At 44.6% G+C, this 18,736-nt stretch overlaps 1 protein-coding gene across 4 annotated transcripts in view; it reads left to right on the forward strand.

Annotated features, from left to right (window-relative positions):
- LOC142576183 (citron Rho-interacting kinase-like) overlaps positions 1–18,736 on the forward strand; it is a 158,602-nt gene that overhangs the window by 87,569 nt on the left and 52,297 nt on the right. For 3 of the 4 annotated variants that reach the window (XM_075686188.1, XM_075686190.1, XM_075686189.1), the window contains 6 exons: positions 783–899; positions 2,888–2,997; positions 4,720–4,803; positions 11,002–11,230; positions 15,175–15,315; positions 15,841–15,948. In XM_075686188.1, the coding sequence (XP_075542303.1) occupies positions 783–899; positions 2,888–2,997; positions 4,720–4,803; positions 11,002–11,230; positions 15,175–15,315; positions 15,841–15,948 (789 nt within the window). The remainder of the gene's footprint in view (positions 1–782; positions 900–2,887; positions 2,998–4,719; positions 4,804–11,001; positions 11,231–15,174; positions 15,316–15,840; positions 15,949–18,736) is intronic. The other variant, XM_075686191.1, reaches the window with a different exon arrangement.

Below are 18,736 nucleotides of genomic sequence, written 5' to 3' on the forward strand. Positions count from 1 at the left end.
GTGGATCCATGTAAGGAATCTGGGCACATATGTGATTGCCTATAAACATGCTCAGATGTTTCTAGGCAATCCCTCTATGCCATCAAAAATGACATAGAGGTGTTTTCAAAGCCACCGCAACTGTATAAGGGAGTTGTCGCACCCTTCAGAAGTCCTACAGGTCTGGTTTGAGAATGCCAGAAATCTACCCAAAACTTGGCAAACCCATCACTATATATCTGGTTCCATTTATTCGCTATATATGTGAATATTTTTGGGCACTTCACTATATCTGAGCTTAGAACTTTTATACTGTTTCTGCGCCAGATCCACTGGCATCAATCACGCCGCCACTGCTGTCACATGAAAATCGTGGAATTGCCCTATACAGCTTCGGTGTAAAAAGAGAATCTTGTCTCGTGAACCAAAAACGTCAAAAAACTTATGGCATCAATTATATTAAATACATATGTATGCAAAGAGAGCTCTGAGAAACCAGCATCATTTATTATCCACATAATCTTCATGCGTACGTTTGTGTGTTATACTGTGCATTGGTTCTGAGCCGTTTACGGAACTTAAAATCGTTTCTCTGGTTTGGAATGACACGGGTTGCTGTAGTGCCTGCTCGTCCTTCGCTGTGCGCCCCCGTCTTCTCGTAGTATTTGTCTCTTCTGTTTTTTTCATTTGGTTTTGCATGCCTTCTTGTTTTCATACTCCCACTCCCCCCGTCCCCTTCTACCTTTTTTTTTTTTCTGACCTCCATCCCATCCCCATGACAACCGCGGCGTCGTACGAGACAGGTGCTGCAACTGGAAGCGCAGCGCGAGGCTGAGGTGCGCACGCAGGTGCTAAACAGCTCAAAAGAGCTCGAAGAGGAGCTCAAGAAAGAACAGGCCAAGTCGGACAAGCTTCTCAAGGTGAGGCATGAAATTCACACTACCCCCGTCGCACAAGCTTACGTGAGGACAGTTTTACATTAATGAGTGCGCTGTCAATGAAATCTGTAGGAAAGTGAGACATCATCGAAGCGCAAGTGCTTCCATCATAGCTAGTAAGCTGTGAGAATCGGTGCTGTCGTATCACTGCCCTTACGGAACACATCATGGTGCTTACCGTATTTACACGATTGTAAGTCGACCCCTTTTTTAAAATTTGAAAGTCTGAAGTTGGGGGGTCGACTTACAATCGAAACCAAAACATGGCCCCGCCAAAAAAAACGCGATACCAACGAGAGCTACAACGTAGTTACAATTTTATGTTTGCTCTATGGTCCTACCCGTATCTTTTCGCTATCCCGCGTGTTTGTTTGCTTTTCGGAAGGGTTTTTCAACATTTTTGAGAGTCTTACAGTGCATGCAATACTCATGGGGGGTGTCGATAGTTGATGGAAGCGCCGCTGTTCCCATTTGCGGCGGCACCCTTAGAACGGCGGCACTTGCGGGGAGTATCGGTAGTTCATGGAAGAGCAGACACCGTTCGCGGGTTTCTATTTCTCTGTTTAAAGGCCTTAAGAGGAAGCTTTAGCTCGGGCCCAACTCCGACGTGGCCTATTCAAATACATGTAAAAACGCAAAAACGTTTTTCTGAGGTAACTCCTGGACCGATTTTAATGAAATTTGTTGCATTTGAGAGGGCAAGTGAAATTCTAGTGACTGTTGGTCGCGGAATTTCTATTTAGGTCATGAATTTTGTTAAAAAGATTTTCAAAAATTCGAAAGTTTGAAAAAAATAGAAGCACGAAGTTTACAAATTCATAACTCTGCATCAAGAGCAGATATCGCGGTTCTGTAAACGAGATCCATCAGATCATTGAAAGCGGACAAATTCGATACGTCATTTTACATCTTATGTGGATTTGTTGCGTTGTTTACATTGGGTTCTGCAAAACCTATATTTCCATTTTACTATATTTATTGACATTCATGTGTAACGTATCAATTTTGTCCGCTTTAGATGTACTATTAGGTGCAGTTCACGGAATTGTATTATCAGTTTTCTTTGCTGAGTTACAGAGTTGTAAACTTGATAGTTTCGTTTTCTGAAAATTTTCGATTTTTGCCAATTTTTAATAAAAAATTGACAACCTAAATAAAAAATCCGAAACCAACAGTCACTAGATTTTAAGTTTTTCTTTTAAATGCAACAAATTTCGTCAAATTTGGTGCAGTGGTTGCAGAGAAAAACGAATTCTGCTTTTACATGTATTTAGATAGGAGCACCCGAGCTAAAGCTTCCTCTTAAAGGCATTGGCATTGGTTTGACCAACTTTTTGACGCGCTCCACTTGACTGCCGGCTACGTGCTACTTCTATGCTTCCCCAGTTGTCATGAGTGCTGCAGGCCCACTAATCTTTCGGCACTCGTTCACAGCAGCGTTCAAGAGGGCTGCCATCCTTTACGCCGAAGAAACAAATCACTGCGCTGCGGGCTGCAATTTCGATGTTTCTAAACGGGTGGTGCGAGAGTGGCGACTGCAGCGAAGTGAAATTTTCACCCTGTGGCGGCAAGTGAGAAATTTCCCACGTGCCGAAGTCTGGACGCTTTCCGGAACTGTAGGCTAAGCTTGCGGCAGCGTCGCTGAAATGCGTGATCGGTCCCTGCCAGTGAAGTGTGACGTGGTCATGAAACAAGCCCGGACCTTTGCCTTAATTTTAAGGTTCTGCTCCGCCGTGAGTACGAGTGGCTGGCGGCAGAAGACTGCGAAATTACGCCAACCGGACCTGTAGATGTGGTGTCCACATCTACATAAATTTTTGGGCGGGAGTGGGGGAGGGGGGGGGGAAGTGTCGGTATGTAAAGGAGAATGTGTGCTGCTTGGTGGTTCTCAGGCTTATCACCTAAGGTTTCACTCGCCTGTCAGACCTTTAAGTAAAATATTGCACATATTTTTCCTGCTCTTTTTGCAGACGCTTGAAGTGCTCAAGGAAACCTGTGAGGAGTTGGACAAGCAGGTGGTCGGCTATGAAAGGGAGTTGGCTGAGGCTGACAGAAAAAATGACGAGTACAAAGCTCAATGGTGACTGCGCTTTCCATTGCCCATCCATTTGTTCATTAATGCACCACCTAAGCGGTGCGAGGCTGCCACTGAGAGCAACCTTTAAAAATGTGTCAATTTTATGCCCCTGTTCTACCTGTGTCGAGGAGATGGGTTTCTTGTCTTGCAAATGTTGTCGATTTGTCTTGGTAGCTGCTCCTACAGCTGACCTTGAACTTGAATGCAGTTGAGAAATAATTCTGAAGTATGCCTGGCTGCTGCTTCATTGCACATAAGGGTGAATGGACATTCTCTGTTCACCCCCTGATGCAGAAATGATCGTTGTTGGCGAAACTTTAGAGGACCGTAACATCCTGCAAGAATGCTTTACAGCAAAGGGAATTTGTAGACGCTACTACAAGTCTTCTGCCCACATGCCACATTGAGCATTTTCCGCAGACTGTGTACAAAAGGTTTGCATAAGCTGTGGAGACATCCACACTGCTGTCTAGAGTGGTGAAGCTGCACATTACAATGCAAAGAAACGTATAGGTGGGCACTAAACAGCACTAAACAAAAGAAGCCAAAAGGACTTGTATGACACATAGTACAGAGCCTGATACATTGCACCGCATAGCTGCTGTGTTACTTCTCTTTCTGCCATGGTGTGTCACCTCTCTTTCTCCCAAGGGCTGGAGCGCTCTGCTGCAGAGTGCTCGAGCACTTGAGACAGAAATGTGGAGAGAAAGAGAAAATACTTACAGAAAGGCAGAGAGGTCGGCCGGAGTTATAGCTTGCTCTGGCCTGCTACTCTACACTAGGCCTAGTGAAAACACTGTCTATAGGGCATCCGAATCATGTCCCATTGTCTGCGCACCGATTTGTACACAAATAGGTCATCTGCTGGGCATCCAGTTTTGGATATCTTACCACGAATGTCCCGCAGTCGTCTTATATGGACCTTTTTCGGCATACATGGTGGGTATGTTCTCCAGTTGAGACTTTGTCGTCTTTGAGTTTCCTCGTAAGAGAATTATGTTTTCTCTCAAGTTCGAATTACAATCCGAAACCGTCATGTCTTCAGCTTGTGTGTACATCATACTTTACAAGTTTTCCAACACAAATTACTTTGAGAACTTTGGTTAGTTCAATAAGCCACTTGGCTTATTGAACTAACCAAAGGCCTAGTAGAATTTGGTGCACACATAATGTGTGCACAAAATGTATCTGTTCTTGATGCATGGGTGCTCTGCCCATTGTATCTGTCCCACAGCATGTGCTGCGACCGTAAAAGACATCATGACAAATGCTGTGCAAGAGGCACTGGCATATGTCGGCAGCATGCCCCCTTGATGTGCCTCGCAGACATGTAAGGGGTGTCCGCAGGACATAGAAAATGCAGCCAAACGGTCATGTGAGCGTCACGTGAGGTCATCCACGGGATGCATTGTACATATTCCTAGAATATCCATGCCCAGGCAGTGGGTGTCCATAGAATATTCATAGGATGTCATTGTTGTCACTGGAGAGAAAAGCAAGGAAAAGAAATGATGATTATGATGATGATGACAGAAATGTGTAAGTCTGTATTACAACTGTGCATTGCCCCTAACAGCAGTGAAGACTAGCACGGTGACAGGAAATGTGGCCACCTATGAATTTTCTTTGCAACGTTGGGAGTGATCGCTCCATGGTAGTGACTCCAGGAGCATATGCATAAGTAACTGTTGGCTTTGTTGGCTAACTGTTGGCTTTGTGTGGCAGGGTGGCGCACAAGGAAACCGTGGACAAGCTCAACAAGAAGATCTTTGAGCTCAAGGAGTCCCTGTTGCTGGCGAAGACTAGCAAGTACGTCTGCCATCACTTGAGACTTGTCTACTTAAGCTCTCTCATTTATTTCTTTTCCTGCCAGCATTTGCCGGGCTTTGGTGGCTAGTGTGGGAGCTGTGCTTTAGCTGATTCCTATGTGGAGTTTTTGAATTGGACTTAGCTCATGTGAGAGATTCAGCTTCTTGCAGAACAGAACACATCTCGCACACTGAATTCAGAATTTAAATGCAGAGGCATCTTCGAAACTTGTCCTTTATCGGAATGAGTAGCTGCAAACATTTCACAGCATAAACATTACATACAAGTACTGAGCACAAGAACATTTACAAAACACACAATGAAGATGTATGTGGTAGCATTTGACAGATTAAATGGCAAGCCATCTGTGGCCAGTGCTACGAGATCATGAAGTGGCGATATTGCTCAGACTCGAGCAGCATGCAGCAGGATATTTTTTTTTAATAGCACCTATTTCAAGCTTGGCTGGTGGCTGTTACAGAATGGAAATTGCAGTGGTTTTCTTTACAGAATTACCGGCTCTGGCAGTGCAGGTTTATTTATTTGATAAATGAAAATTACAGTCAGTCTGATTTTTTGGACTCCCTAGGGGTGGCGAAAACATCCGAAAAATCAGGCAGGCCGAAAAAAAATGAATGCAGGCCTTTTACAGGCCCCAAGGGCTCAAATCGCCACAGGCATGTCCGAAATAGCTCTAAAGGACTGCCAGTAGACTATCGGCGCTTGCGCTGTTATAGGAGATTGGGGGTGCATGTGTGTATAATTAAGGAATATGTATAGTTCCCCGTGACATTTGCCCCTTCTTACTCTAGGCATGCTTCACCGCAATACTTCACATATCCTTCACCGGTTAATTTTGTTGTATTGAGGCGAATCCGATTTTCATAAGCTGTCATTATGCAACGCGTCATGCCTTCCAAGCTTCGAAGCCATTGGCGAGGATTACAAAGGCAGAGTCGGTACCATTGCTAACAGTGGCGAATTGTCTTAAAGAAAAAACATGGCACCAAACAGCAAGATGGTTGGCAGCAAAGTTCGAAGAAGCTAGGCATAGCATTGCCACTGTGGTGGCTATGGCTGCGAGTGGATTTGCATGCGAGATAATCAAAATGGCAGCGGTGGTGGCTTTGATTAATACTATATTAAACCTGCGGTCATGGCAGGAAGTCTGGAAAATCTGACAGTGAAGGTTTTCTTGCATCTGGAATTTCAGGTGTTCCTATACATTGACTCTATGGGGTACATGGTGAAGGTGTCGAATTATCGGGCATGTCCAAAAATTCAGGCGTCCAGAAAATTGGTTGTTGACTGTACAGTCAGACTCTGTTATAATAAAGTCGCAGTGTACATGAGAATACCTTCGTTACATTGGATATTCGTTATAAGCATTATTGCTAATTTGAACAATTCACGATCAGGTCTATGTGAAAGAAATGCAAGTGTGATGCCTTCTGATAAGCCAGGAAACGGTCTCCAGCCAATTTCGATGGCCCGTCGCCAGCTTTCTGCGCTGATATGTGGCAAATCAACAGTGCTAAGTTACAACGCACTTGCACAGTTGTTAATGGTACACAACCTGGCAGTCACTGCAAGCAGACGAGATTGCTTCACCGGCTTGCCCGCTGCAGGCCAACCGAGCTAAAACCGCTGGATAAGACGTCCACATGCATTCAGCATGTGCCCTTTGAAGTTGCTCCTGCTGAGTAGTACTTCACACTTTTTGCTACTGGGAATGCATACCTTGAGCTGAGAGTGAACAAATATTCACTTCTCTATAACTGATGTTACGCCATATCATGCATTTTGGGTTTTGCTATAGCAGTAGGATACTCTTTGGAATAAATTATGGCTGACCAAGTTTTACATTTACTTTGTTATATTTGAGAATTCAGTATATCTGTGTTCGTTATACAGTCGAACCCGACTATATCAAACCCGTTTACATCAAATTATTCTATATATCGAACAATTTCTGGGCACGATATAGTTACAATGTGTATATATAGCAAAAATTACGTTTACATTGAACAAAAATAGCAGCGACTCCCAATATATCGAACGTCGAGCAGCAGAAGAGTGCCCCCAGAAGTTGGCTTTCCCTCGCGGTTGCGGCAAAACCTGAAAACCCGGCTCCATCCAACCACTCTCCCTACCGTGACCGCGTTGCTTCGGACGAGCCGTCGACACCCCCCTGCAAAATATGATCCTGGCCCGCCCGCAGCGCTTGCTCAGACAGCCAATCAGAGGCTCTTGTGCCCTCATCGTGCAAAATGGCGAAAGTGTGAGTTGTCTCGGTGCTTTTCTGGTCCATTGTGTGTGCCTTGTGGGCCTTCTCCCGCAGTGTTGCCGTGATGAAGCGGCAGAATTTGCCTTTCGTTGTGAAGCTCGAAATCGTAAATTGGGTCGAACGAGGTGAGAAGTCGGATGTGTCCCCGCAGCGTGAATGATTCTGAGGAACTCTCAGGACGATCTTGAAGAATAAGGGGGAAGGAAATTAGGGCTAAAGTGGCCAAACTGTCGCCCCGGTGCCTGTGGCGCCCAATGCGTACGCACGGCCATGCACGAGTGGTTCATCCAAAATTGCTTCAGCCGTGCCGGCTTCCGCGTGCTCGGTGATGATTGTAAATTCTGGTGAATGCAACGTAGCCGTCGCCGGTGTTGTTGAAACTTGGAGCAAGCTGTCAGAATTTCTGGAAGCTGTTGACGAATCAACAGTGGACGAGTTTGTGAGTGCAAATGATAGTGTCGTGACCACGGGAGAGCCCGAAAACGAAGACTACATTACCGACATCGTACTGAGCACAAGTGAAAGTGGGCACAATGAGGAAATAAAAGACGGCCCTTTGCCTACATCCTCAGAAGTGATTGGTGCGCTCGCACTAGTCCGGTGCTTCTGCGCGAATGCGGAAGGTTGCGGCCTCAGCTGCTCCCGACTCCTTAGACAATGTGGAGAAGTGCGTGCATTGCAGGCAGGGAAATTGCTCAAGCAGAAAGAAATGCAGGACTATCTCATGCGAAACTAAGCTAGTTTCATCAATAAACGAGAAGAAAGAGGGTTAACCGAGGGGCCCGATTATTATTAGTCATATCATGAGAAGCCAACAAACACTGACACCAAGGACAACATAGGGGAAATTACTTGTGCTTAATAAATGTAATGAAGAAACGATAAATTAATGGAAATTAAAGTGGATGAAAAAACAACTTGCCGCAGGTGGGAACCGAACCCACAACCTTCGTATTTCGCATGCGATGCTCTACCAATTGAGCTACCGCGGCGCTGTTTCCCCATCCAATTTCTTGGGTATTTATGTGTACTAGTAGAACCCTGGGAGTGTTAGCCAGCGCCATCACTCACAGACCTTGGCGGCGGACGTGGAACGTCCTTGTTGCCGCAGGCGTCACGAGAACATGATCTTTTTGGGTGAAGGCAACTGGTCAATAAACCCACATATGCTACCTGAAGGCATCAATGTTGCCGGATTCGAGACCCTCATTATGTAATAAACGAGAAGAAAGCGGGTTAACCGAGGGGCCCAATTATTATTAGTCATATCATGAGAAGCCAACAAACACTGACACCAAGGACAACATAGGGGAAATTACTTGTGCTTAATAAATGTAATGAAGAAGCGATAAATTAATGGAAATTAAAGTGGATGAAAAAACAACTTGCCGCAGGTGGGAACCGAACCCACAACCTTTGCATTTCGCGAAGGTTGTGGGTTCATCATTTCGTCAATAAAGTGATTTTATAAATGGTATGTGCTTTTACGACATCCAATTATTCAGCAGGCTTATATCGAATTATGCTCTATATCGAACTGATTGGTGTTTTTTTTGCGAGTTCGATATAGCAGGTTTCGACTGTATTGACGTTTGGCTTTACTTAATTCAGCTACATTTCTGGGGAGTACACTGAACCGGAAACATTCTCAATTAATGAAAGTGGCTCCTTTTCATCAGTGCAGCCAGTTACGTTCTCCACGAAGCCACTTGCACCTCATTCCTTAGCCATCTTGCACGCCTAACAAATGCAGCAACATTGAGTGGGTGCATCATTTTTTTCTCGTGTCGCACGAATCTTCTAAGAAGATATTTTGTGTATGTCAAGGGTACATACGGAAATCTTCTTGTGCACCACTGATCAGTTGCACAATGAAGGACACATTCAGTGAAGAGGTTAAGGAACACACTTTAAGTTGAGGGCTACTAGAGGGTGGTGCCGAGTCAAGGCACTAGTCTTGCCATGTTTAATAAGATGGGCTGATATTGTTTAAAAAAGTTAAAAGATATAATAAAAAAGTGCACAGGGAAGTTCTCACACTTTTCGGAAGTCCTGTGTGTATGATTTGCCATTGCACTCGCAGTCTACCCAAGACTTCGCAAATGCTTTACTACTATGTCCGGTGCATTGCCTTCGTTACAGTCAAACTTGCATAAATTGAACATAAGAAAATGGGAATTAGTTTGATGTAGAACTTTTAAAGAATTTTGCAACACAAAAGCAAATAACATTTGTAACAGCACTTTGACAAAATGGCCTAATTGGGCTTACTATGGCACAAAATAGTTTCGAACCTTATTCTGCTTCAATAGCTTCATTGCCTGGCAGAGCATGTGCTTTTCCTCATTGTCAAGGACTTGAAGCAGCTGAGGCCGCAGCCTTTCAAGTTTGCGCAGAAGTGCTGGAACAGAGCGACCTCATGCAGGAGCAGGTGGGCGGTGTGCCCAGGATTCAAGTTGTTGTCCTCACTGTTCATTTCACTTGTGTTGTGGCACACAACATTGACGATAAAGTGCTCATTCTCAAGCTCTCCCGTGGTCGTGGTACTGTCATTTGTGGACACATATTTGTCGGCCATTGACCAACTGTCCATCGATTCCTTAAAAGGGGTAGAGACTTGGGCATGTTGGTAGTTCATGTTTCTCCTCTCCACCTCGTCTCTCATGCTGTTCTTATTTTAATGTCAATTTCCATTCTGGGAATGCTGATAAATCACTCCAAACTTCATAGACACTGTCAATGGCTTCATTGTACTTGTCTGTAGACTTTTCACTGTCACCAAAAATGCTGAAACCAGAACAACACAGGCAGCTTTGGATAATTTCATTCTTAATGTCAGCCCAGGATGCTGTGGTGATGTCACAAGCGAGCGAATGTCTCCTCCTAGTCTAGCCGTGACTGCACATGGCTCGCAGCATGGCTTAGCGTGCCCTATCGTGGAGGTAATTAGTGGTGAGTGCAAAGCTGGGCAAATTGAAATGGCCATGGCTTCATGTCCGCTGGCTTCCCGCACATTTAGTGCAGAGTTTAGAGCATGTTTAGTGCCGAAGGTTGCGCCATCTTGAGTCGCTTTGAAGGTGTGTTGACGCGAGAGGCAGACGAAGCGTTTGCTTCCCTCTGCCTGCGCTCTTCACAATAGCGGCATCCCTCTGCAGGCAACACATCAGCCACGGCGGTGGAGTAGACGGGACGTGAAGATATCATTGGCACAGCATGAAACTGTAGCTTTAGTCGGCGACTTTCAAATCTAAAAAAATTTTTTTTCTCATTGAAATTTGTTTTGCTTTTTAAATATTTTTTTTTAATTGCCTGATAATTTGGAAAATATTATGATCTTTTTCGTGTAAGAACAACCCGTTGGTGGCTTTACCTACTTGCATAAAAGTTTGAATTTCAATGTAACGAAGTAAAATGCTGATTTTACCAACTTCTTTATATCAAAATATAGCTGCAGTCGGTTTCAGCTGTACACCTGAATCTTTTCAAATGCGTAAGTACATCTGAGCTTAGTTGTTCTGCATTCTCTGCTACATCCAATGCGTGTTCCTGTGTGCTATGCCGACTCTCCCGATGCCGTCATCCAGCTGCACGTTCTCACAAATGCACCGGCGATATTGCCACTCTGGGGCTCTGACACTGGCTACATTGGTGGCTTTCTCTGGTTGGCATTTGCTACCAAGCACACTGCCAAATGCTGCTTCTACCACTGCACTAAATCTTTGCGGAAGTTCCTTGCACCACTTTGCCTTAAAATGCTGTGGGGGTTGGAGACCTTTCAGTTCTTTAAGCCTTGTTTCTAGTACTCTGGGCTCTCATCAGTGCAATGACTTTATCAGTGCCTGTCCTGTTGCCCGTTTTTCGTCGTTGTCGTCGTCTCCATCTCATGGGATGGGCCCGTGCACTTGATGCAGGCAGCGGCTGGAGGAACAGCTTCAGGATCGTGCGCAGGGCGAGAAGGAGGCGGAGGCAGCCCTGGACTCACTCCAGGACCACCTGCGGGAGCGGGAGGCCCTCCTGCGGGAGCTGAGTGACCAGATGGCCGACCTGAGGCGCCAGTTGGGCACGTACGAGGCTTCATCTAAGGCCTGGCAGCGCAGGGAAGCTGCCTACCAGCAGGAGATGGTTGCCATAAAGGAAGAGGTACGGGGCAGATCACCCTGCAATTGTAGCCGACATCCATGTAATCCTTACATACGACATTGCCATATTTACTCAATTCTAACGCGCCCTCGATTGTAATGCGCACCCGTTTTCCGTGACCAGAAAATGAAAACCTCTATTGTAATGCGCACCTGTTTTCTATGACCAAAAAAAAAAGAAAGAAGTACAATACAGCGCACCTCGTGCTTTCATATAGAAATACTATTTTCTCTCATTTGGAAAAAGCAGATTTATTCCCAACACACTAAAGTTGCGATGAAAAATAACACAAATAGAAGCAACGTACCTTGCCGCCAAGATTTTCACTGAGCCGGTACGAGTCGCATGGGGCAATAGATATCACTCTTTGTCGCTATCAGACAACTCCTTATCGTTATCAACAGACCAAAGTATTTCCTCCTCGGTGCCGTCCATGGCATTCGAAATCCCGCACTTCTTAAAGGCTTTGTTGACCGTGGCAGACGGCATCATGCACCATGCATCTTTCATCCATCCAGCAAAGTCCTGCAGCGAGGCACCCGTTATTTTATTGGCGGGCATGAATTCGGGGCAGCCACTGACAGGCCATTTGGTGTAGAGCCCCCGAATTCTATCTTTCAATGGCTTGTTCAAACAAACATTGAGCGGCTGGAGCTGCGATGTCTTTCCGCCAGGTGTCACGACAAGGTCGGTGTTGCATGCAGCCAGCTTGTCCTTGATGCGCTGGTCAACGTGGCACCTGAAGGCTTTGAGCACAAGCATCCCACGCAGACCCAAACTGCCACCGGGTCTCTTCCGCCAAACGTTATCAATCTAGTCAGCTACCAAGCCCGTGGTCATCCAACCTTTCTCATTTGTGTGCACAATCACGCCACTCGGAAACACAATTCCTTTCGGGAGCGTCTTCCATCTGAAAATAGGATACGGGTGCTGCTTTTGCCCATCCGCAGTGCAACAAAGCATTGCGGTGACTCAAGTTTTTTCGTGGCTGAAAGACGAAATGCGCACTTGCTTCGCCTCCTTCTTTTGAACGGTTGTGGTGGCAGGCATGTAAAAGTAGAGCGGCGTCTGATCGACATTTTCAATCTGTCCGAAGTGGTAGCCGTTTCTATGGTGCAACTTCAAAACGTACCGCTGAAAACTGCAATTTCTCTTCATATTCTTCGGGCAATTTTTGGCATATCCATGTCCGCCTTCAAACAGAAAAGCCTTTTCTTTTCATAAAATTTTATATACAGCACGTGCTCGCTTTGAAGTCACTCCGCATTATCCCTTTCTGTAGGGCTAACTGCATCACCCGTACTTCGAGCAGATCGGTCATCACAGGCTGCTGTGCCGCTCGCTGCTCTTGCACGTATTCCGCGAGCAGCTCTTCTATTTCGACAAAGTGGCCCTGCTTGGGTCCACTGCAACCCTTCCTTGTTGCTTTGCTGGCTAAAATATTCTCCTTCTGCTTGTGCCAGTCCCGCATGCAAGTTTCAAGAACTCCGAACGCCCGTGATGCGGCCCGATTTCCGTCCGTCTCCGCGCACATGATAAGTTTCCTTTTAAGTGTGGCATTGTGTATCATGTATCTCTGCTTGAGCCACTGATTGCCATTCTTTATTTAGGTCAACCAAGGTTAATGTTGTTGTCTATGTGTAATAAAAATCCTGAATACAATACGACTGGTAATTCTAGGACTGTAGTAAGGCAAAAAAAAAAAAAAGAGCTTTTTCTGCATATCATACATATCACGAACATCTGCTTTATTTCTTTATTAAAGTAGCGCTGCCATCTCATTCAATCTCGCTATCTTCAGATGACGTATTGTCGGAGGGCATTCAGTATTTCACACCTAAAGATGCGCACAATATGTGCACCGACAATAAAATAATTGTGAAATGCACATAAGTAACCCATGCATTCCATACCGTGAGTACCGGAAAAGCGCTTCAGGTGAATGAAATGAAGGCGCAAGCTGCCAATAGCGGGGATCAACGAAGGTGATGTTATGCCATTTCTGTATATCATGCACCTACACCAATGTTCTGTGCAAAATGATGTGTGAAGTGTGGCAAAAGTTTCTGAACTATGCAACAGTCATACTATATCATTACAGTCATTACTCTTTCTTAATAGTGATTGCAGTAGTTCAACATTCACTGCAAGATGCAGAGAGCATTGCTGCTTTACATGGGCTGCCGATGTCTTCGATTTCTAGGAAAGCTCCTTTCTTGGGACATTGCAAAATTAATTCTTACTGATATTCCACTGCCAGCCCCGGCTGCTCCGGGGCTGGCAGTGGAATATCACAGGTGTAAGAACTGTTGTGCTGCAGTGCTGTTGCTGGTAGTTTCGGCAGTCAAAATAGCTCTCCGCTTGCTGCCTCCCTAGTGCTGCCATCGTGGCACTCAGCAATCAGGAAATGCGATGGTAGACAGCATTGCGGTGTTGCCCATTACACGGGCTTTGGCAAATGTTTCGGCACGGCAGGGATGCACGGGTATTGCAACTTCCATCACCGCTCCTGATGATGATGCCAACAGGTGCTTGCTGCTTTGCACCACATTTCAAAACAGAAAGTGTGGCTAGGTGCCCAGAATAGTGGGGAAAACTTTGGTACCTGAATATAATAGGAGACAGAGATTGTGCATGTCAAATTCTGGAAAAAAGCCTTGTACAGCTCACTCTTCTTAATTTGATTCTGAAGGTACCGATAAAATTAATCAAATTATCAGGCTGATTCAATTAAACAGGACGCAGAGAAAATGCTGAAATATGTTGCTGATTCATTTGGCAGTATTTGTCCAATTCTAAAGCACATCAGAGGTAAATGTGCTCCCACTTTCGATGTGTCCAAATGAATAATTAACATAAAAATGACAATAAAGTTCCTAAACAAAATAGAAGTCTAATGTGCACCTCATCTTTTTAGAATAAAACTAACAAACCTTACCTTCACAGAATTTATTTGGACCTAATGACCACCGTCATCAGTCCACACAACACTTTGTCGCTGCCTATCAACCGCAGCATGTCCTCCGTACAGTCCATTGTGTGTTTGATGTTCTGACTTTATCAAGTGGCTTCGTAACAATTGTAAATGGGCTAGTGGCCCATGCCTAGACTAACCACTTTGTTAGTTTGTCCTGAGACGCATGCAATTCTCTGGAATGGCAAAAAAATGCAAGACATGACTTGTTGCCACTAGCTTAGCATGTAAAATAATTTATCTTGTGAATTAGCCTTTGTAATAAAAAACTGAGAGCGGTGCGCCGTCACTGTCATGCATCGCGAGAATTTAATCGGTCGCCATCTAGGTAGTAATGGCAATAGTTATGACATTGGCTAGGCTGGCTCTGAAGGTTGTGAATGCTAGACGGCAGTTTTGATTTCGTATCCAATTGCCCCTAATTTCGTATGTTTCTTTGCAAAAGAAAGGTGTGCGTTAGGATAGAGTAAATACAGTAATCATTCATTGTGAGCGACCGGTTTCACTTGAAAATCTTCTTGGGGCAGGCTGAAAATCAGCGTTTTGGTGGGAGATGAGATTTCTTTAACACTGCCCCCTAAGCTCCACTAAGATAGACGCTGCCACTAAAGAGGTCACTGTCGAGGTCACCATAGGGGTCAAGCAGGTGGATGCGGACCGGTAAAGTTCAAATTATCCGACAAAGGCCAATTTCAGGATGTAAATAACGAAAGTTCTGGCTCATAGAGATGTATGGGCGCCGGCCAGGACTTTCAGTCAGGACCAAATGAAGCAAAAAAATTTAACTGGAGTCAAATTAATGGAAGTCTCCTGTATTATCTGCAGGTTTTTACGGTATGTATGGCCTTTAGACCACGTGCTTGTTTGCTGCACTTCGGCTTCTTAGCTTCAAACTTTTCTTGTTAACCACTGCTTTCTTTCATGCCTAAGTGGTCTTGCTCTTTGCCTATGTCGCCAACTGTCACTGCAGGCGTCCCATCACATTACGACCATTGCATCCCTGAAGGCCAGCAACCTGAAGTTGAGCCGCGACCTGGAAGAGTTTGAGAACACACACAGGGAGACCCTGCAATACCTGGAGAAAGTGGAGAGCGACATGGATGGACAGAAGGTAAGTCTCCGAACGTTGCTCACTCATCCTGGTGAAGTGACAGCACAGAGGCGGGACAGCTGCTAAAGGGGATACACATGTCCTCACGTCCTGTTGTTGGACTTTTTGTTTGCCACAATGAGTCACTCGCTATCTCACACGTTCATCTTGGTGCAAGTGTACCGGTATGACTTTCTGTAACTGCAGCAGAAAAATGCTGAAAACCGAAGAGAAAGCACTAATTTGGAATGCTATAATCAATCAATCGCATGACTCAATCTGAAGGCAGTGCAGGAACACAATATTGTCATATCATATCATAAATGAATGTTTTTATAGTGCAGATGCATACAAGCATAGCTCTCCCCGATGTAGGACTTTGAATATGTAGCCCTCCATGATAAGCCATTTCGACTTACCATGGAGGCCTAATGGCGGATTCGGGATAAAAACAGATTGGAACAGTTTTGCGTTATCCTGGCCCAAGTTCTGGGCTCTCTCGCCTGCTTCTGCCACGACTAAAAAGTCCTGCTTTTTGTGCTGCAGAGCTTTGCCGAGACTGAAATCATGAAGTTGAACCAGACCATTGCACAACAGACAAAGCTGATCAACTTCCTGCAAGCCAAGGTCACCGAAATGGAGAAAAAGAAAAAGGTGAGGCCTGCCCAGTGTTTGGTGTTAAAAGCACATTTTATTTGCTTTCGATGTCAAGCTTGACCTATTCTGGTAGTGCTTAAAAAAATGGTTACGTATCAACTTTAAAAGTGGGTGTTCTAATTCTCACTTTTCTTAATAACATAGATGGACCATTTTTTAAGACGTTAGAAAGAATTGGAAAAAAAAATTATTAAAAAATATTTTTGGACATTTATTTTTAAACGAAAATGGGCGGCACGACTAGTCACATGGGACTTATCGTGGGCTTCTTTCAAGTTTGGAAGAAACATGTATGTAGCATGTATTAAGCAACAGAAAGCTGGATTGGGAATATCCGACACCAAGATCTAACTGCAATGCAAGACAAAGAACCACCGACCTCGATGCGCTTCTTGACGGCCACGCAGTCACCGCGTTAGTGGACACCAGAGCCGATTACTCTGTCATCAGTGGACACATCGCTGCCCAGTTTTTCAGGATGGTCTACAATTTTCTTATTGACAATTTTGCTTGGAATATGATGATTGAGAAGTTAATTAATAATGACCAATTATGTAACTAGGTAAAATACTAAAGAATAATCTGACCTGTTCCAAGCGACAGCAAACAACATTGCCTTGGTTCTGTCCAGCAACGAGACACTCGCATATTTTTAAATTTTGGCGCAAGCTATGTGGGACACCCTGTGTACTGTGTGGCTCAAAAAAATCTCAATTAATAGTTAGTGCTTTGTGTTGTCTGCTTTTCCCATCCCATTGTCTGCGATGCTTTGCCATAATGAATTGAGCCCTCCACCATGATATCTCTCATGTGGCCTGTTGTATGTCTATGACATGTACTGTGCATATAACTTTATTTCAGAATAGCATGCTAGGCATGGGCTGTGAGTGAAACTTTTCCACGGTTCATTTTAGAGCTTTCTCTATCAACTAATCAATCATGCAAATTCTTGTCACCTTATCAAAGGGGCACTTTACTTTTAGCGTTAGGACTACTGGAATGCGCAAAGACTTGTTAGCCTTATATTGCAGTACTTCTATCTGTTAAAGTAAAAAAAGAAAAGAAAGAAAGTTGCAGCAGTGGCAGTCGTTCAACTAAAATTGATAGAAAGTGTGGTGTGCTTTTATTTTCACCTTTCTTTCTTTTTTGCCACCATTTACAGGCTATGTGGGTAAGTAAGACATCAGCGCAGAAAACAGCGAAGCATTCTGGCTTTCTTCCACGTCTATGTCACTGCTTTTAAGCATTGATTATTTAAAGCACTGAGCTTCTGATGCTGCACACGAGAGCTGATATGCTGTCTGGGGTCACTACACGCTTACCACAGACACCTTGCCAGCAATGACTGCCAGGTATTCTCATGATGACAGAGCACATCTGTAGCCATGACTCGCGCACACCACAGGTTGAGCATCACGTCTGGGTCGCGACCACCTTTTCAGAGGCAGAGATGAGGCATGGGGCATCAACTCTTCACAAAAAAAAAAAAAAAGAACACTGAAAACCCACAGGTATGTCATGGATGTTGCGATTTTCTGGTTGCCATTTTACGAATATGCAGTCCTATCAGAAATCTCATAAGCATTCTGTTTCATTGTATTTTGGCTAGTGCGATCACATGAATATAACATGCCACAGAGGAAGTGCAGACTTTGCTGAGCAAGTATACTATAGCTGACTGAACAAGTCTCATTTACCTGTGCGTGAGCTTACTAGTGGCCCCTCTTTACATGGCAGCCTCCATCAACTCGCCCCTCATGGGTTGACTTTTTCCTCATCGCTGTAAGCTAGTGGCTGTCTTACTCGACACACAGTGTGTGTATAATCGTCCATCATTATGATGGTGGTAGCATCTCCCAGTAACGTCAATAGAAGATGTTGAGCCTTGACGTCCGGGCTTGATGCAATAAACCAATTTCAAGTTTAGAATACACTGTCTCCGTTCTGTGATATGATACCATATATACTCGTGTAATGGCCGTACCAATGTAAAAGCCACATCCAGAACGTTGTAAAAAAAATCCCCCAAAAAGTATCTTTAAAAACTACCCATGTATAAGCTGGACCCCTGATATTGGAGAAGGGTGCAAGTGTTATTATCTGTTGTATGGTGCAAGAATTCTGAAGCGGTTTTTCTTTTTATTCAGTGGCAAAAAAGGCAGCCATGCCAGGTTTTCGGCGCCTTCAGGTAGCAAAAGCATAGCCTTTGAGATTTAGCGACTGCTTCCAAGACGCTGCCGTCTCTAGTCTGTGGGGCATCACCATTTATTCCAGCCGGCAGGTGACATGCTACAGGAATAGCCAAGAATAGCCAGAATTAGCACAAGCGAACACTGTAGTTCAATAACAGCAAGTACCTCTGAAAATATTTACGGAAACAAAAAATGTTGTTTTTTTCTCTGTGTAATGGCGGCACCCCCCATATAACACCCCAATCACGGAAAAAAAACAAAATAGTAAAACCTGCGGCGATTACACAAGTATATACGGTATCTTGGCTCTTGTGTTTTCCTAGTTCCCGTGTCTCTTTTTCTAGTGTATACTACAAAACACGTCACAGAACTCCAGTGTATGATTTTAAACGCCATTACTAGGCTGCTTCCACACTGTGTTGCTAGCTGAATTGGTGGTCATAATTGTGGTGCGTGAGTCGGGCCTACTGATCTCTAGTCATGGTCATCGTGTGAATTGGATGGCAGTCGCTGTAACTGCACGGCTCATATGGGGGCAAGCCCAATGTGCATGCGCATCCACGAACACATGCACAGTCACAGCTGCAAAGAAA

Source organism: Dermacentor variabilis, chromosome 3 (genome assembly GCF_050947875.1).
Source record: "Dermacentor variabilis isolate Ectoservices chromosome 3, ASM5094787v1, whole genome shotgun sequence".
Classification (NCBI taxonomy): Eukaryota; Metazoa; Arthropoda; class Arachnida; order Ixodida; family Ixodidae; genus Dermacentor; species Dermacentor variabilis.